The 16482-nt window shown below is 35.2% G+C and overlaps 2 protein-coding genes across 2 annotated transcripts in view; one reads left to right on the top strand and one right to left on the bottom strand.

Annotated features, from left to right (window-relative positions):
* Positions 1-16482, bottom strand: part of LOC136035992 (cardioacceleratory peptide receptor-like) — a 473226-nt gene that overhangs the window by 160061 nt on the left and 296683 nt on the right. The window lies entirely within an intron of this gene.
* Positions 1-16482, top strand: part of LOC136035993 (nuclear transcription factor Y subunit gamma-like) — a 105668-nt gene that overhangs the window by 14245 nt on the left and 74941 nt on the right. Inside the window, exons 3-4 of the mRNA XM_065717910.1 lie at positions 275-394; positions 14883-15014. Of these exons, the coding sequence (XP_065573982.1) occupies positions 275-394; positions 14883-15014 (252 nt within the window). The remainder of the gene's footprint in view (positions 1-274; positions 395-14882; positions 15015-16482) is intronic.

Genomic DNA, 16482 nt, shown 5'->3' with positions numbered 1-16482 from the left:
CTCTTAGCTCTTGCTGAAAATTGGCACCCTAGGATTTTCTGGCCCGAGAAAACGATCTAAATAGGTCACGAAAAAGTTCTTTAGAGCCTTAATTTCGGAAACACGCTTTTCATTTAAAAACAGGCTACAGCCTGTTAGGCTAAAAACAGGCTATATAGCCATGTTATAGCCTTAAGTGACGTCATATGAGTAAAAATAAAATCAATTTAACTACTTATTCCCTATATCACTGAACCCGTTAATGATTTAAGATATTAACATACTTTTATTTCAGAGGAATGACATAGCAATGGCCATAACAAAATTCGATATGTTTGACTTTTTGATAGATATTGTTCCGAGAGAAGAAATCAAACCAAGTCGAAGCGAATCGAAACCTCAATCCGGAGATCAGGTAAGCAGCCTTCAAAGTAGGGAGCCTCGTTAAGCGTTTACCCCGTGGGACGGGAGCTTCTCGCCCCTGCTCCTCTGAAAGGTCTTTTCCCTTTTTGCTAAAGTCGCCTGTTTTGCAGATTTTAGTGAACCTCATCTCTCCTCCCAAACCAGGTCCTGCGTATGTTCCGTGCATTCACGCTCTTTTAAACCATTCCACATTGCGCATACCTTAAGTTATTATGGTTGTACTGAAAGCTGTATATGAAGCTGCAACCAGAACTTAATACTCACTTCAGATCAAAAATTAATACACATCAAGATTTAATACACATTTGTTTTGACAAGAGATATGATGGATTAATTGATAATGTTTTGATTAATTGATTTATTGTGTTACCCGATTGTCTGAAATGTTGCAAGTATAATTTTAAATTAAGTTTTATATGGTAGATTACAATGATAAGTAAATTCATTAACAAAATTTAATATATTAAGATAAAGTATAATTTTTCACATTACTTCATATACAAAATGATATAACACGCGTATCTTTTGACAAGGATGGTATAACATGCGTATCTTGGGATGGCATAACATGCGTATCTTGGGGATGCACGTAGATGATTTAATACAAAACAAATATGGGTTCCGATAGGGATAACTCCTTTTATTAGAAGGTGAAAAACATATACACAATTGTTGGATATTTCGAAGACATAGTTAGTCTTCATCATCAGCAGAGAAACTAAAGCATTTTAATTAACACACTAAAGTAAAACAGTTCAAAATAGGGATGAAACCTTTTTATTGACAGTGAATAGATATAAAATTATTTAAAACTGGATATTTCGAACACATATACAGTGTTCATCATCAGCAGTAAAACTAAAAGACATGAATAAAAATAAATAAAATTTATACCTAATAAACTAATTGCATATAGTTTATTGTTCCTATTTTTTTCCAATGCAACAGCTGAGGCAAATCTCTTTGACCGTTTCGGTTCCATTTCATTAGAATTATCTGACATATTACGTGGACAGAGGTCATAGCTCTTAGGTGAGGTGATATTTACTTTATTTGACCTCAGTAAATTATCATAAATTGAGTTCAATCCAAATTCACCTGTATCTCTGTTTATGGAATTATTCTTGAATAGAATTTTTTTAATTTCGATTGTTTCCCTGAAAATTTGCTTTAAACCTTGGTCTCTAGAAATCAAAGAAACATTTTCAAACAAAATAAAATGATTTGGAAAATTAAAGATGTGTTCCGAGAGGGCCGACGTGAAATCTTCAGGTTTGGTATTTTGCTTTAAAGACGATGAAATAGAATTATGATGTTGTAGCAATCTCGTTTTTAAATTCTGGTTAGTACGTCCCAAATAAGAGCTTCCACATAAAAAAAAAAAAAAAAAAAAAAAAAAAAAAAAAAAAAAAAAAAAAATTAACACACTATATTTATACAAGAAAATAATAACTTCCGGGTATCAGAAAGTTCCTGGTCCATTGGCTTAGAGGTTCAATCAACTGGTTTCTTTAATATTGCTTTAATTTACGCTGAATTCTTAGTGAAATTGGCACAATGTTCTTCTTCTAATTGCAAACGAAGTAGCTCTCTATGATAATGGACCAGAAACTCTCTGGCCCGGAAGTTATTATTTTTTCTGTATAAATATAGCTTGTGTTAATTATATTACTTGAGTTTCTATGCTGATGATGAAGACTGATTTTGTCATGAAAATATCCAGAAATTTTGTATATGTTTTTCACTGTCTAATAAAAGGACCCATCCCTATTAAAACTCTTATTTGTTTTGTCTTAGAAAGGCAGCGTGGAATCCCATTAATTGAACCCTTTAAGCCAGTGGACAGTCTGTGACGTCTACACTATTTAAATGACCCCCCCCCCCCTATAGAGTTGACTGCAATCGTAAATGACGTCATATTAAAACACAAATCATGATCTATAGAAACAACATTTCGAGAAATAGACGAAATACCACAAAAATTTTAGAAAATTGGAATTAAAACCGCACTGCTAGAATCTGAATAGTTGAAAACCTTATATAGGTGAATTACAGTTTCTGACCCTTAGCAACAAGGAAAACAACTCTTTCGCATGGGAATTAGGGATGTCTCCTTTTTTCTTCCTTTTTTTGTAAAAGCACCAAGTGTAATGTTATAAAATGCTATAAATGAATGAATGAATGAACTTTATTACCCGTAAAAGTATAAAACACAAAGTAGGGAGTGTTATAAATAAACAAAAACGATAAGCAGCGAGAAAAAATTCAAACTGACAAAAAACAACATGGACTAACCAGTATCAATATGGAAAAAAGGCTGCTGAGGGTCGTAAACTTGAATAAAGTTGATAGTCTTTTTACATAAATCATCACTGGAAGACCGAATCCGAGAAGGCACATCTATTAAACTAAATCGAGCAATTATTTTTCTGTTTCAGTGCCATCTAGGAAGCCGGAGGAGGAATTTGCAATATTTGAAATAAGCCGCACGTAGAGTATGGCGGTCTTTCTTACGAAACAGATGAGCAATGCCTGATAAAAACAAAAGCACAGGGGCGCAATAAGCGTTATAAATCATGCACAAACCGTTGCGGTTGTAACGGCTTTTGTTTGGGGATATTTTTCCGTAAGCGACACGTAGGTTTTTCACGGCTTGATTCACTAGGGATGAACAGGTAGTGGAAAGTGTTGGGCCGAAACACAGACCATGCCAACTAACTAAAGAAGAACATGGTGGAACTGCAGTCCCAGCAACGAATGGAGCGACCGCATAAGGGCTATAAAAACAAATAAACTCGCATTTAGACGCATTAACTGACAGTCCTGTCTTAGATAGTTCATTGGTTAATATAGTAAAATTAGAAAGCAATCCACGGTGAGTCCAGGCAACAAGAAGAACGTCATCTGCATATGCAATAGAAGACAAACCAATATTACCGTAAAAAAAAAAACTTTTAAGGGGACGCAGTCACGATGCAAGCACACATTTAAATATACTAGGAGACAACACGGCACCTTGCTGAACTTCCTTATTAATTTTTACCGGTTCAGATATTTGGCCATTCCAGGTAACTTGAATTTTAGACTTTGAATACCAAGAAGACAATAAACATAGTACAGAAGGATTAACACCTGAACACGCAAGGGGAAATAGAACCTGAGAGTGCACAATATTGTCGAAAGCTCCAGAAATATCAACAGTAAGACAGTATAAAAACATTTTAGTTTTTACGGCATCTTTTATGAGTTGGCTTAAAACATGATGTGCATGGGAGCAACCGAAACTTTTCCGAAAACCAAGCTGAAAAGGCATAAAATCACAATTCGACTCAATTTCTGGTAGCAATAAAGGTTCAAGCAACTTACTCAAAAAACACGATACTCTAATGGGACGATAGAAATAATCCTCGAAAAAGTCAACTTCGAATGCCAATTCAGAATTTTTGGGTTGTTTTCAGAAATTTTTGATTTGATGCCTCTTGTATTTTAAACAAAAATATTATGAAAAGTACAGCATATGACACGAACTTTTTTATGTACACATGACGTGGGGTCCTTGCCTCGCTTTTGAATAGACGTTACACGGCCACAAAGGAAACTATCAGGAGCAAGGGACTGTGCTAAGCAAGACTAGAAAAATATTTATAGATGGTTAAGTAGAGCAGGACAATCATAAGCAAAAAATCGGTAAGAGAGGCCGTCACCATCAAGGCTATTTGAACACTTAATTTTTCTTAAAGCCCGGCGAATTTCAGATATTGCTACAGGCTGGACCTGAGCCTACAGGAGACGGTATGGTAAAAGCGGTTTAAGCAACTTATAATAAAAAGACTGAAGAAAACTATTAAATACACTGAACACACGCTTATAATGATCAACAAAATTAGCTAGCTGGAGACAAGATAGGGTAGATGGGAAACATTTATCGCTATTAATAACCTTATTCCAGGAGGCCTAATCGGTGGGGCCTGGCCATGTATTCAAGCGTGCTCTCTTCAAACTGGCCTTATATTCAAGTTTACACTTGTTTCACGGAGAAAACAGCTCCGGACTTTGGTTGGTCACATTATATCCACATACGTAGCCAAAATTTGGCTGAAATGGAAAAAAAAGTAAAGGAATAATTTTCAGGGACATTTGATGAACAAAGGGATAACTTTCAAAAGCTAAAATTGAGCTTTTGCGTGTCAAGCACTCTTTTTTATATAGAAAAACAGGGCAAAATTTACGTACAAGTATACTAATGGATACAAAACGCACTAATGGTAAACATCATCTACATTAGGAATCAAGTTCAAAAGTTATTCCGGAACTGTAGTCAGTGTATCTTCGTCATAATTTGATTTTTCAAACAGAAAATACTGCTTATTTTTGTTAAAGCATAACGTTTCTGTTATATTTCTCTTTTTAAAATAATATGCCAAATGAATGAAGGCGCTATTCCAATTTCGTTTAAAATCATTCTAGACTACATGTAGTCTACATGTAGTTCAGGTTCTTTAAGGCCATCTATCTTGACAATAGTTTCAAATAACGTTTCAGTGTTTTGAATGAATTTGAATTATAGTTTGAATGCTCAAACTGAAAAAAAAAATTCAAAACAGTGCAATAAGGAATTGAAAAAATGTAAGTGCATACTGAAAAGGATGGGCGAAGGGGAGCTACCCCCCTCCCCTTGATATTCATAGAGGAAAAAACTGTCAGTAGACTTTTTACCAAAATCTCAGTTTCTCAGTACATCCCTTAAATCGATAGCTAAAATGAAATGTGATTCTTTCAAAAAGTTCATGGTAACGCAAGGAGCAATGGTAAAAGAAACTCTTAAAACTGAATTTTGGTAACAATAGATACATCAAAAGAATTAGCTTTTTATGCTGATTCCAAATATGTATAATTCAATAAGTTTAATGTAATCCATCAAAAGCTAAAACTCTCTAAAAATTAGCCTTTCTACTGAAAACTTTCGAAAAAGGGGAGGGGAAAAACACCCCCAACGGTCTTAACGAAAATTATACTATCAGTTTCAGCATATCTGAGAACATTACTCTAGAGGTTTCAAGCTACTTTGTGCAAGAATGTCGAATTTTCTATTTTTTGCCAGAAAAAACATTACGGATGCGTGTTTATTTAATATATTTACTTATTTTCCACGGTTGATCATATCTAACCAGTGGTCCTAGGAGATCGGGAGAGAGCTCATTGAAAGGGAAACCAAAAGTTCTAGTGGCCTTTTTAAGTGACCAAAAATATTTATTGCAACTAGTCCCCCTCCCACGCCCCTTTTTTCCTCAAAGACATACTATCAAAATTTGAGGTATCCATTTGATTCCATATAGTTGAATTGTTCAATAACTATACCTTTGGGGATGACAAGACCCCACATAGCCCCTAGGGAAAGGGTTGAAAGTTAGGCAATTTGCCCATTGTTCACATACACTACTACTAATAATAACTCACAGCAGTACTAAGCCGCCTGAAACCAACACAACTACGCACACTCCTCCATTTCAATCTATTCAAAGCCCCTCTCTTCTAACCCTCCTGGAAAGTTCCCATTTCCCGTAAATCGTTCGGGACCGTAAATCCCGTAAATCGTACGACATCTTTTCACCCCGCTTGGAGACGACCTGCTCTTTGTTTGGCCCTAGACAATTGGCAGACAAGGAAGGTCTTTGTCAATCTGTCATGTTTCATCAACAGAAATAGTCATCTCAACCCTTCTCTCTTTATAGCCCCAGAAAGCGGGATTGAACCATATTTTTCACACAGGTTACTGTTTGAGATACAGTCAGTCAGTCTGGTACCCAAAATAATCTCTTCCCCATCCCCTAGCTTTAAAAATCTAAGGCCTGCTGTGTCATTTGCGCTTTACTGAAAACGGATTATATTACAAATATTTTTGTTTGACTTACAACATTTAAAATAAAAGTAACGGTGAAATGAAATCTTGAGTTGCCGAGCTTTAAGTAATTAATATCATTATACGTCAAATATTCAGTTTAATTTCATTAATTCTTTCCAAGGACTATTCAAAATACATATAAAACGGAAAGGTCTTAGAAAGCCTCATTTGATTGTACCTTTTGATTTCACATGAGACTTAATGCGTCATTTTATCCTACATTTTTAATTCTAGTCCTCTTTTAGGAGGCAAAATGTCCGAAGAGCCACTTACTACCCTTTCAACGCCAAGCAAGCCCTCTAGCGCTCCTGCAGCGTCATATTGCATCAAATTAAGATTTTAATATGGGTACATTGATCAGAAAGTTTAAAAAAGATAATGAAACTCAGAAGCCAATCCCGGTTGCCAAAACATTTTGAAGAATATCCGTTTGCTTTTGAACTGTTGATTATAAGATTCGTTCTTATATAATAGAGAAACATAAATAAACAATAACACAAGAACGAATGTCAAATTTGTGTTGTCAAAACATTTTGCAGAATATCCGTTTGCTTTTGAGCTGTCGATGGCAAGATGCATTTTTATGAAACAGAGAAACATAAATAGACAATAATACAACAACAAATGCCAAATTTCTGTTGCCAAAACTATGTTGCCAAATCCTGGCTTCCATTATCTTGCAGAATGTCGGTTTGTTTTTGAACTGTCGATGGCAAGATGCATTTTTATGAAATAGAGAAATATGAATAAACAATAACACAGCAATGAACACCGAATTTGTGTTGCCATCGCAGAATATTCGTTTGCTTTTGAACTGTCGATGGCAAGATGCATTTTTATGAAACAGAGAAACATAAATAGACAATAATACAACAACAAATGCCATATTTCTGCTGCCAAAACTATGTTGCCAAATCCTGGCTTCTATTATTTTGCAGAATGTCCGTTTGTTTTTGAACTATCGATGGGAAGATGCATTTTATGAAATAGAGAAATATAAATTAACAATAACACAACAATGAACACCGAATTTGTGTTGCCAAAATTGCGTTGTCAAGTCCTTGTTGTCAATACATTTTGCAGAATATTCGTTTGCTTTTGAACTGTCGATGGCAAGATGCATTTTTATGAAACAGGAAAACATAAATAGACAATAATACAACAACAAATGCCATATTTCTGCTTCCAAAACTATGTTGCCAAATCCTGGCTTCCATTATTTTGCAGAATGTCCGTTTGTTTTTGAACTGTCGATGGGAAGATGCATTTTATGAATAAAGAAATATAAATAAACAATAACACAACAATGAACACCGAATTTGTGTTACCAAAATTGTGTTGCCAAGTCCTTGTTGTCAATACATTTCGCAGAATATTCGTTTGCTTTTGAACTGTCGATGGTAAGATGTATTATCATGAAGTAGAGAAACACAAATAAACAATAACATAACAACGAATGCCGAATTTGTGTTACCAAATCCCAGTTGCCAAAACGTTTTGCAGAATATCCGTTTGTTTTTGAACTGTCGATGGTAAAATGTATTTTTATAAAATAGAGAAACGTAAATAAATAATAACACAACAACGATTGTGGAATTTTTGTCTTTTGTCTCTAGAAAAAGAAACGGAAAAAAACAACAATGTGCATCAACGTCGAAAATCAAATGTCACAAATCAACTTCGCAATTTGTGCTCAGTTGTCAGAGGGTAAAAACAAACTAAAAAGAAAAGTGTATTAAAAACGATGTTTTAAATGAAGCAAAACAATGTAGTAAAAAAAGTGTATAAGATATATTGAAACTCAAGAGTGTAACTCAAAACGATCAGTCAATTAAATCAGTATGAAAAGAAAAAAAAAGTAACAACGAAATATATAAAAGAAATTAAAGCTAAAAGTAATTGAAATAAAAAAAATTGAAAAATAAAAACAAGAGAACATACGGGTTTAAAAGAGATAAAACAATTTAAAGTGGAATACTGATCCTGGAGGAAGGAATCAGATTTAAATTTTGTTTTAAACAAAACACTGAAACACTAAGGAAGAAATAACAGTGAATTTCCTCTTATGTTTTTCTCTATATTAGGTTTTTCGAATCATCAAACTTAACTAAAGAATTGTAAAGACTCTATATTGATGATGCTTTTTTTTAGACTACTGTTTTTATATGCTGTTTTTATAGACACTTTTATATAAGCATTTTATATGTAGATTTATATTTTATATATTTATAGATTTATATTTTATAAATTTATATATATTTATATTTTATATTTAGACACTTCTATAGACACTTTTTTTTGTATAGACAAACAACTGTTTGTCAGTCCAAAAGGATTCTTCCTTCTGTTTCCGTTTTTCGCCAATAGCTGATGCTAGGTTTAATTTTGATTTTTTAAAATTTCATTGCTTAATATTTTCTACTAGTTTTTATTATTTTGTTTTTATATACGACACTGCATTTCAGTATGGAACGACGCAATATAGAAAATTGTTTGGCTATTTTTTTAAATTTGTGGTTTGTGAGTTGAATTGTATTGGTTGAATTTATATTAATGGCTGAATGTTTAAAAAATTACTTTTGAATGTTAATATTTCCCTTTCATCCAACCTCCTATACTCTCAAGGTACTGACTTCTTTACTTTCCAAAAATAAAAAATAAAATATACCACCTACCCTTGCAAATAAACAAATTTCAAAACTGTGTTGTGTAAAAAAAAAAAAAAAAAAAAAAAAAAAAAAAAAAAAAAAAAAAAAAAAAAAAAAAAAAAAAAAAAAAAAAAAGAACACAATCATATTAGAATCAGTTGCTTTTGTTATCATTGAGTTTAAGGTTTAAAAATATAGAGAGAAACGAAAAATCGAAATAGGCAAAGAGCTACTGTAACCTTTTTTATCTCTTAATCCTGTAAACTTTTTATGTGATTTTCGAGTACGAACGATTCATTCAACTTTCATGCCGTTTAAAACAATTCTTGACGGTAGCAACTAAAGAGGGTTTGAAAAAGAGCGCCGGATTTGAATATAATTTTTTTTATTTAAATGTAACTTATTTATTTAGAAGAAGCAAACAAAACGCACTTTTCTCTTCAGGAGAAGTTGAGATTGTATGTGAAACACAATATCGGGTACATGACGCCCCCCATGCTAGCCTTACAATCATTCGTTCTGTCCATGAAACTAACCATCAGTCACTCACACAATCCCGATCAACGTTGTTGAGAACCCATTGAAATTATTATTGGCGTTGCTACAGGTTATGGAGTTTGTTTTCGTATACTCATGACTCAGTGTAACCCCATAGAAATAAGTAACATTTGATGCTGACTCCGACATCTCCGCCTTCCTCTGAAACACCCTTCTTGTGATCATACAAGGACTTGCGTTCTGAATGATGAGAGGATAATAGTTTTCCCTCTGAAAATGCCAACCCCCCACCAACAGATTATTAGCTTTAAAGCAGGCAAGTTGCATCTTATTTAGGCCTGATTTTACAATGATTCAACCTATATGATTTGTTGAACATTGTATGTCCGTGGCCTGTTTTTTCAGATCCGGCGTTCTTTTTGATACGCCTTTTATAACTTTAGGTTCTTAAAAGCCCTAAGTCTAGAGAATTATTTTGAACAACAGCCTAGTGTTTCAAATGAAGTTGGATACTGCTTCAAATAGTACTGAAAATAGAGCACTACCACATCTTATCGGACATCTTGAGATAATCAAAAGCTGCGTTTTCTCTCAAATTTTTCTGCAGTTTACCACAACTTTAATCTGCTATTGCAAGAAATTACCCATCCCTACTCCTTATTGAACAAAATATTTCTTATTTGCAAATATATTATACGTGGTGGGGGGGGATCCCCTTCCTAACATATTTTGTTAGTCATTATGAGTTTGTAAATTTGAGTTTGGGAAATTTCAAGGATTGGTGGTTGAAAATGACCAGCCAGTTTGTTAAGTCTGTTGACATTCACGCATCTCCCCCCCCCACCTAAAGATGCTAAACCGAATTTAATAATAACAGCATTCGTAGTTACGGCTAACGCCGCAACTAAATTACGCTAACTTTCTCAAAATAGTAAACATTAAATACGATTCATAACCTTAGTAAAAAAAGGGACAACTGAGTTGCGGAAACGATTGGTTTTGCGTCGCACTGGTTCAAACTTGTTGTCTTGGCGTTTGCTTATGTTGACTGCAGCTGGAGAAGGGTAGAGTAGGGAATAGTGTTTATCCCCCAAAATTAAGGAATGCCCAGATTTGCATATCGGCTGGTACCTACGTTTGTTTAACGGTTTCAATTCGTAGAGCTTCGAGGATGGATTCTCAAGTGACAATGCTTGGTTCCTAGGATGATTGTGAAAAAAGGAAGACCCTTTTTTGCACTGTTTTTTTTTTTTTTTTTCACTGTTAGGGTAGTCAGTGTAGTGTATTTTCTGTCCCCAAACTGAACGCGCGTATTCAAGCAGGGGGCTTACGTAACAGGTGTGCGCGAGAAGTACATTTTATAGCTAATATAATTATTATATTATATTATATATTATTTTATATTATTTTATAGCTTATATTATTTTATAGCTTTTACAGATTTTATTTTATAGCTAAGATTTTTACTTTATAGCTTGGCTTCCTAGCCTAGTGGATTGGTGCGCTGGGTTTAGGGTCCTTTGTCTGAGAGGTGAGGGTTCGAATCCTAGTGTACCAAATTATTTGGTTTAGGACGGGGGTCAGTGGCGTGTCTCTGTAAGGTTAGCCAGAGTCGACCCAGATCTAAATGGGTACCTTGAGAAATCTGAGGAAGATAAACAGGAACGGTGTGTGAAAACACAGGATGGTTAGCCCCCAACCCTCCATTGCACTTCCTGGCTGAAGGGCCAAGAAACGGAGATCAGCTCCGCCGGCAGGGACTGCAAACTCCAATGCAGTATTATTCACCTTTTTCATTATACATAGATTGCTTCATGGATTATAATGGAATGTTATTAATTCAAGTTTTAAAAATGCTGGTCACAATTAATTTTGTACTTTATTTAATGCTATTCGTGTGTGTTTAAACACGAGACGGGTACATTTTCTGGCCTCAGTTTTCCTGGAAGAGGACGTCTACGGACCAATGTCAAGGGCTGGGGACTAGATTTCATTTGTACGGGCTTTTCCAAAAAATTCTCTTGAAAAGTAACAGCGAGATTGTCAGACGCTTGATAGAGTGAAACTCCTTCTTTGCTCACACTTAATAGATTGTCATGTTCTAGTAGGTTCTAAACATAAAATGGAAGAATATATGCTTAAGACTGCATTTTGAATGAGAGAAAGGGTAATTTTGTATTGTTTTTCCCTGTGAATGTTTCCGACCTACGACTAAGAGAAAACGAATATAGGCGATGCTTATCGACAGAGCCTGAAAAAAAAAATCATATTTAGTTAAGCTTACGAAGTTGCAAAACGCCAAAGGCCTGTAAAATAATCGGGAAAAGGATTGAACTTTATTAAATATTAAATAAGAAAAACTAGTTTTTTTAACTGGAAGTAAGGAGCAACATTAAAACTTAAAACGAATAGAATTTTTTTCGCATATGAAAGGGGTTTTACCCCTCCTCGACGACTCGCTCTTTACGCTAAAGTTTGACTCTTTCTCTCAAATCTTCTTTTTAAAACAATAAAAAACTTTAGCGTAAACGTGGCGTCGAGGAGGGGACAACCCCTTTCATATACGGAATAATTTTTGTTCCTTTTTAAGTTTTAATGTTGCTCCTTATTTTCAATTGAAAAAACTTGTTTTTATTATTTAATTTCTGAACGTTTTTGAATTAATACATGTTTTGATTTTGGCTCTCCGCACATGAATAATTAAAACAAAATTTGCACATTATTATTTTTTCGCTAAATGGCTTTCTCATAGTTTTGATCAGACGATATTGAGAAAAAAGGAGCGGGGGAGGAGGCCTAGTTACCCTCCAATTTTTGGTTACTTTAAAAGGCAAGTAGAACTTTTAATTTTTACTTAGTTTTTATTAGTAATAAATATACATAACTTACGAATTAGCTTACGTAACGAACTTCTATATTTGTATATTTTTTATTACGTATATGAGGGGATCCCCCCCCTTGTCAATACTTCGCTCTTTACACTAAAGCTTGAATTTTGTTTCAATTCATTAAGAATGATCCCTGAATAACAAAGGCCGTAGGATAAATAGTTGAAATTACTAATACCTTAGCGTAAAGAGCGAGGTATTTGGAGGAGGTGAACCCTATATGCAGGAGGTGAGTTTTCAGTCAAAAAAAACTTTTTCATATTTATTTTTTCATTGTTTTTTTAAATAATGCTAGAAAATCCTAAGCCCCCTTCATGGAAATTCTCTTCCCCCATGACCAATTCCTCCACGGAAAGATGCACCCATGTAACCACCTCCCCTCAACCCTTTCCTTCCCCCAACCAGAAATATCCCCCTGAAAACGTCTGTGCACTTCCCAATAACCATTATTATATGTAAACACTGGTCAAATTTTGTAACTTGCTGCCCCTCCCACGGGGACTGTGGTGGAGTAAGTCGTCCCCAAAGAAATAGTTATTAGGTTTTTCGACTATGCTGAATAAAATGGCTATTTCAGAATTTTGATCCGGTGACTTTGGGAAAAATGAGCGTGGGAGGGGGCGTAGGGGCCCTCCAATTTTTTCGGTCACTTAAAAAGGGCACTATAGCGTTTAATTTCTGTTAGAATGACCCCTCTTGCGACGTTCTTGGACCCCTAGGTCGATACGATCACCCCTGGGAAAAAAAACAAACAAATAAACATGCATCCGTGATCTGTCTTCTAGCAAAAAATAAAAAAATTCACGTTTCTGTAGATAGGAGCTTGAAACTTCTACAGTACGATTCTCTGATACGCTGAATCTGATGGTGTGATTTTCGTTAAGATTCCATGATTTTAGGGTCTGTTTTCCCCTGTTTTCCCCCATTTTCTAAAATGAGGCAAATTTTCTCAGGCTCGTAACTTTTGATAAGTAGGACTAAACTTGATGAAACTTATATTTTTAAAATCAGCATAAAAATGCGATTCCTTTGATGTAACTCTTGGTATCAAAATTCCATTTTTCAGAGTTTCGGTTACTAATGAGCTGGGTCGCTCCTTACTACAGTTCGTTACCACGAACTGTTTGATATAGTTATAGAAAACTATATAGTAAATATAAGTAAAATATGGTTATATACAATTTCCTTCAAATGAATGTTCCTTTAAAGGATTTTGAAAGAACATGGTTTAAACAGGTCTGATTCTTTGGGGGTGATCAAGAGAGTTTTTTTGGAGGGATTGGGGTGTTGAATTTCAAAGAGAGTGTATTTCTAGGTTACTGTTTTTATTTTTTGTGGGGGGATTCCAAGGAACATGCTCCGGGAGATTAAGGGGGTCTTTTCCTCAATTTTTTTTTGGGGGATCCCTAATTCCTCTGTGCTGATTGTTCAGACGAAAGGCATTGAATGATATCTGGTACAAAATTTCAGCCAAGGCTTTAAGAAAACTTGAATTTTCGACTTTTACTAGCTTCGTATTTATAGGGAATATAAGACATACCTAAGATTGTATTCAGAATGGAGAGATATGAAAGAATACAAAATGAAGAGACGCGAAGCGAGTAAAAACTCTTTTTACGAGTCTCTTTAAGACGTTATCTTCGAAATAGATAACTTTTTGAAAAAATAAGGAAGCCACTTGAAGAGACTATTCAAGAAAAAGCGGAGAATGTAAATAAGACGGCTTTATTATTAATGTAACTTAGAAGGGTAGATCGATAAAAGGCTAGGGTAAGACAATAGAAATGACATACATATTTTGGGATTTTGAATGAAGTAGCCCAATCATAAGCTTCAAGCAGTACAGAATGGAAAAGGAGTTATAGCTGGTGTATCAATTTCACGTAGCCTACTGGCAAGGCCGTATCCAGGAAAGGGGGGACTACTGGGTTTGACCCCCAACCTCCCTGAGCTAAAATTCTGGACATGGCCTTGCTTACTGGTGAAATAACCAATTCTACCATCATAATTGAGGCTCGGTAATACCTAGTATAGTAGGCTCGGAAAAATTTGAAATTCCCTGAAGGTGCTTTGCATTTAGTATCTATCTTAATTTTGTGATTCAGAATTGAGCCGTATAAAATACAATTAGAGCACTTTTTTTTTCTTTTTTTTTTATATAGTTTCGCGGAACTCTTGTGGATAATCGAGTTGGAGATTAGTGTATAGCCCTTTGTTTTAGTGCCGCCTGAACTAAAATCATCTTCTGGGGCTAAGAATTTTGGGATTTGTTTGGGATGCGAATAAACTATTCAAAAGAACACATATTCAAGTAAGACGGTTCCTTTATTTATTGTAACTTAAAAGGGCACCCCGAAAAATAGACTAGGATGATTATAAAACTGACATTTATCTTTTAGGCTTTCGCGGGAAGTAGCCAAAATTTTTAGCAGGGTGGAATGGAGAAGGGAGAGCGCTATCTGGTGTGTCTACCTTAGAAGGCCTTCTGGTGTAGGCCATCTGATGGTCTATTAATGTACAGTGAACCCTATTATCCTATTTTAGGTGCAGTATTATCTTCAGCTAGCGCAGCAGAATCAACAAGCTTTGCAGTCAACAAATGCTGCAACGCCACAAACAATTCAGATTATGCAGCCTGGAGGTCAGGTCCAGACTATCAGTGTAGTACCCTCTCAGGTAAGTAGAGGCTTTGGTAGGTTTTTCAGCCTCCTCCCACTGGAAAATGCCGTGAGGATTAAAAAATAAAACGAAAAAGGGGTTTATCTATAATATACTCCAACCTATACTGTGCCTTGGGACAAGTGCACCCTCTTTCCCTTCCTCTTCCCTGTTACGCCACTGCAGGTAAGCCCTCATTAATCCTCTCACCATTGTGTTTTTTCCATTGTCTGGTTTATCGTTAAATATGGATTTACCACTTGTTGTTTTTTCTTATTGTTGCTCCAACTTTAAACGGCTGTATTTGTAGCTTATAAATAAATTAATAAAATAATTAATAAATTCGTTAATAAATTAACTAATTAGTAATAATGTTTGTCAATATAATGGCCTTAGTGCACCTCTGCCATATATGCCAAATAGGGAAGGCCACGGTTTCGTCTTGCACACGTAGACAAATAAAACTATGCAAAGATTTTATATGATAATAAACTAGATCGACGTTGCATATGCAATGTGAGGTGTCGCGGCAACTTTTGTTAGGTTTCGCCGAGTAAAGTGTTGCGTGAGCAACACTTTGGTTTTGTTTCCTCCCTTCGATTAAACGCTGAAGTTGTTAATCTGTAAGGATCTTAAAATAAATACTACGTACACCAACTCGCAAAATTTGCAAACCCCTCACTGTAGCTAGCAAAAGTTGCAAACCCCTCATCGCTGAATAATATTGTAGCCTAACAGCCGATTATTACTTACAAGTTCCCTACATGTCTTACCACTGGAGCCAAATTGGTCTTACCATCAAATACACCGGAAACAAATAATAGGTACACCAACTAGCAAAAGTTGCGAACCCCTCATTGCCGAAGATGATTATGAGCTAACAGCTGACTGTTGCTTAAAACTCCCCTATGTCTCATAATTGTTATCGGCCTATTTTTGGTTTCAGTGTGTACCTTACTACTGAAGTTGTCTACCCTTTTGAACTTTCAAACTTCTATATCTCATGAAAGGATTTTTCTACCAATAAATGGATGACATATACTTTGATCAGCTCATCAAGAGCTATCGACTACCATCAAAAAAAGATTTATCTGTCTTAGTTCAAAAGTTGACTTTTTTGCCGCTGGCCAAGTTTCTAACGTCATCACTTAGAAAGGAGCAAAGGATAAACTCTAATTTCTTTAGCAATGGAAGAACTTCTAAAGTTGAAAAGGCGCATCTGATACCATTTCTGTACCGCAATCCCAAGTGCGAAAAACCGCATGATAAACTCAGCTGAAATCACGAACAGAAATGGGTAGAAACAGTAGATTTTTGGCCTCAGGGAAGAATTTTGTGAAGCTTTCCAAAATGCAAATTCATATTCATCAATCCGGCCTAAGGTCCACACTTTCTGTAAAAACCGCAGAGGTTAGACCCTTATCACTTTCTAGGAATAAGCTGAAATCGGGGTGCTAGAAAAAAAAACACGACAAAACCAAAGTGT

Source organism: Artemia franciscana, chromosome 15, assembly GCF_032884065.1.
Source record: "Artemia franciscana chromosome 15, ASM3288406v1, whole genome shotgun sequence".
Classification (NCBI taxonomy): Eukaryota; Metazoa; Arthropoda; class Branchiopoda; order Anostraca; family Artemiidae; genus Artemia; species Artemia franciscana.
Note: the sequence above shows the minus strand (reverse complement) of the source record. Positions and strands in the feature narration are given on the sequence as shown.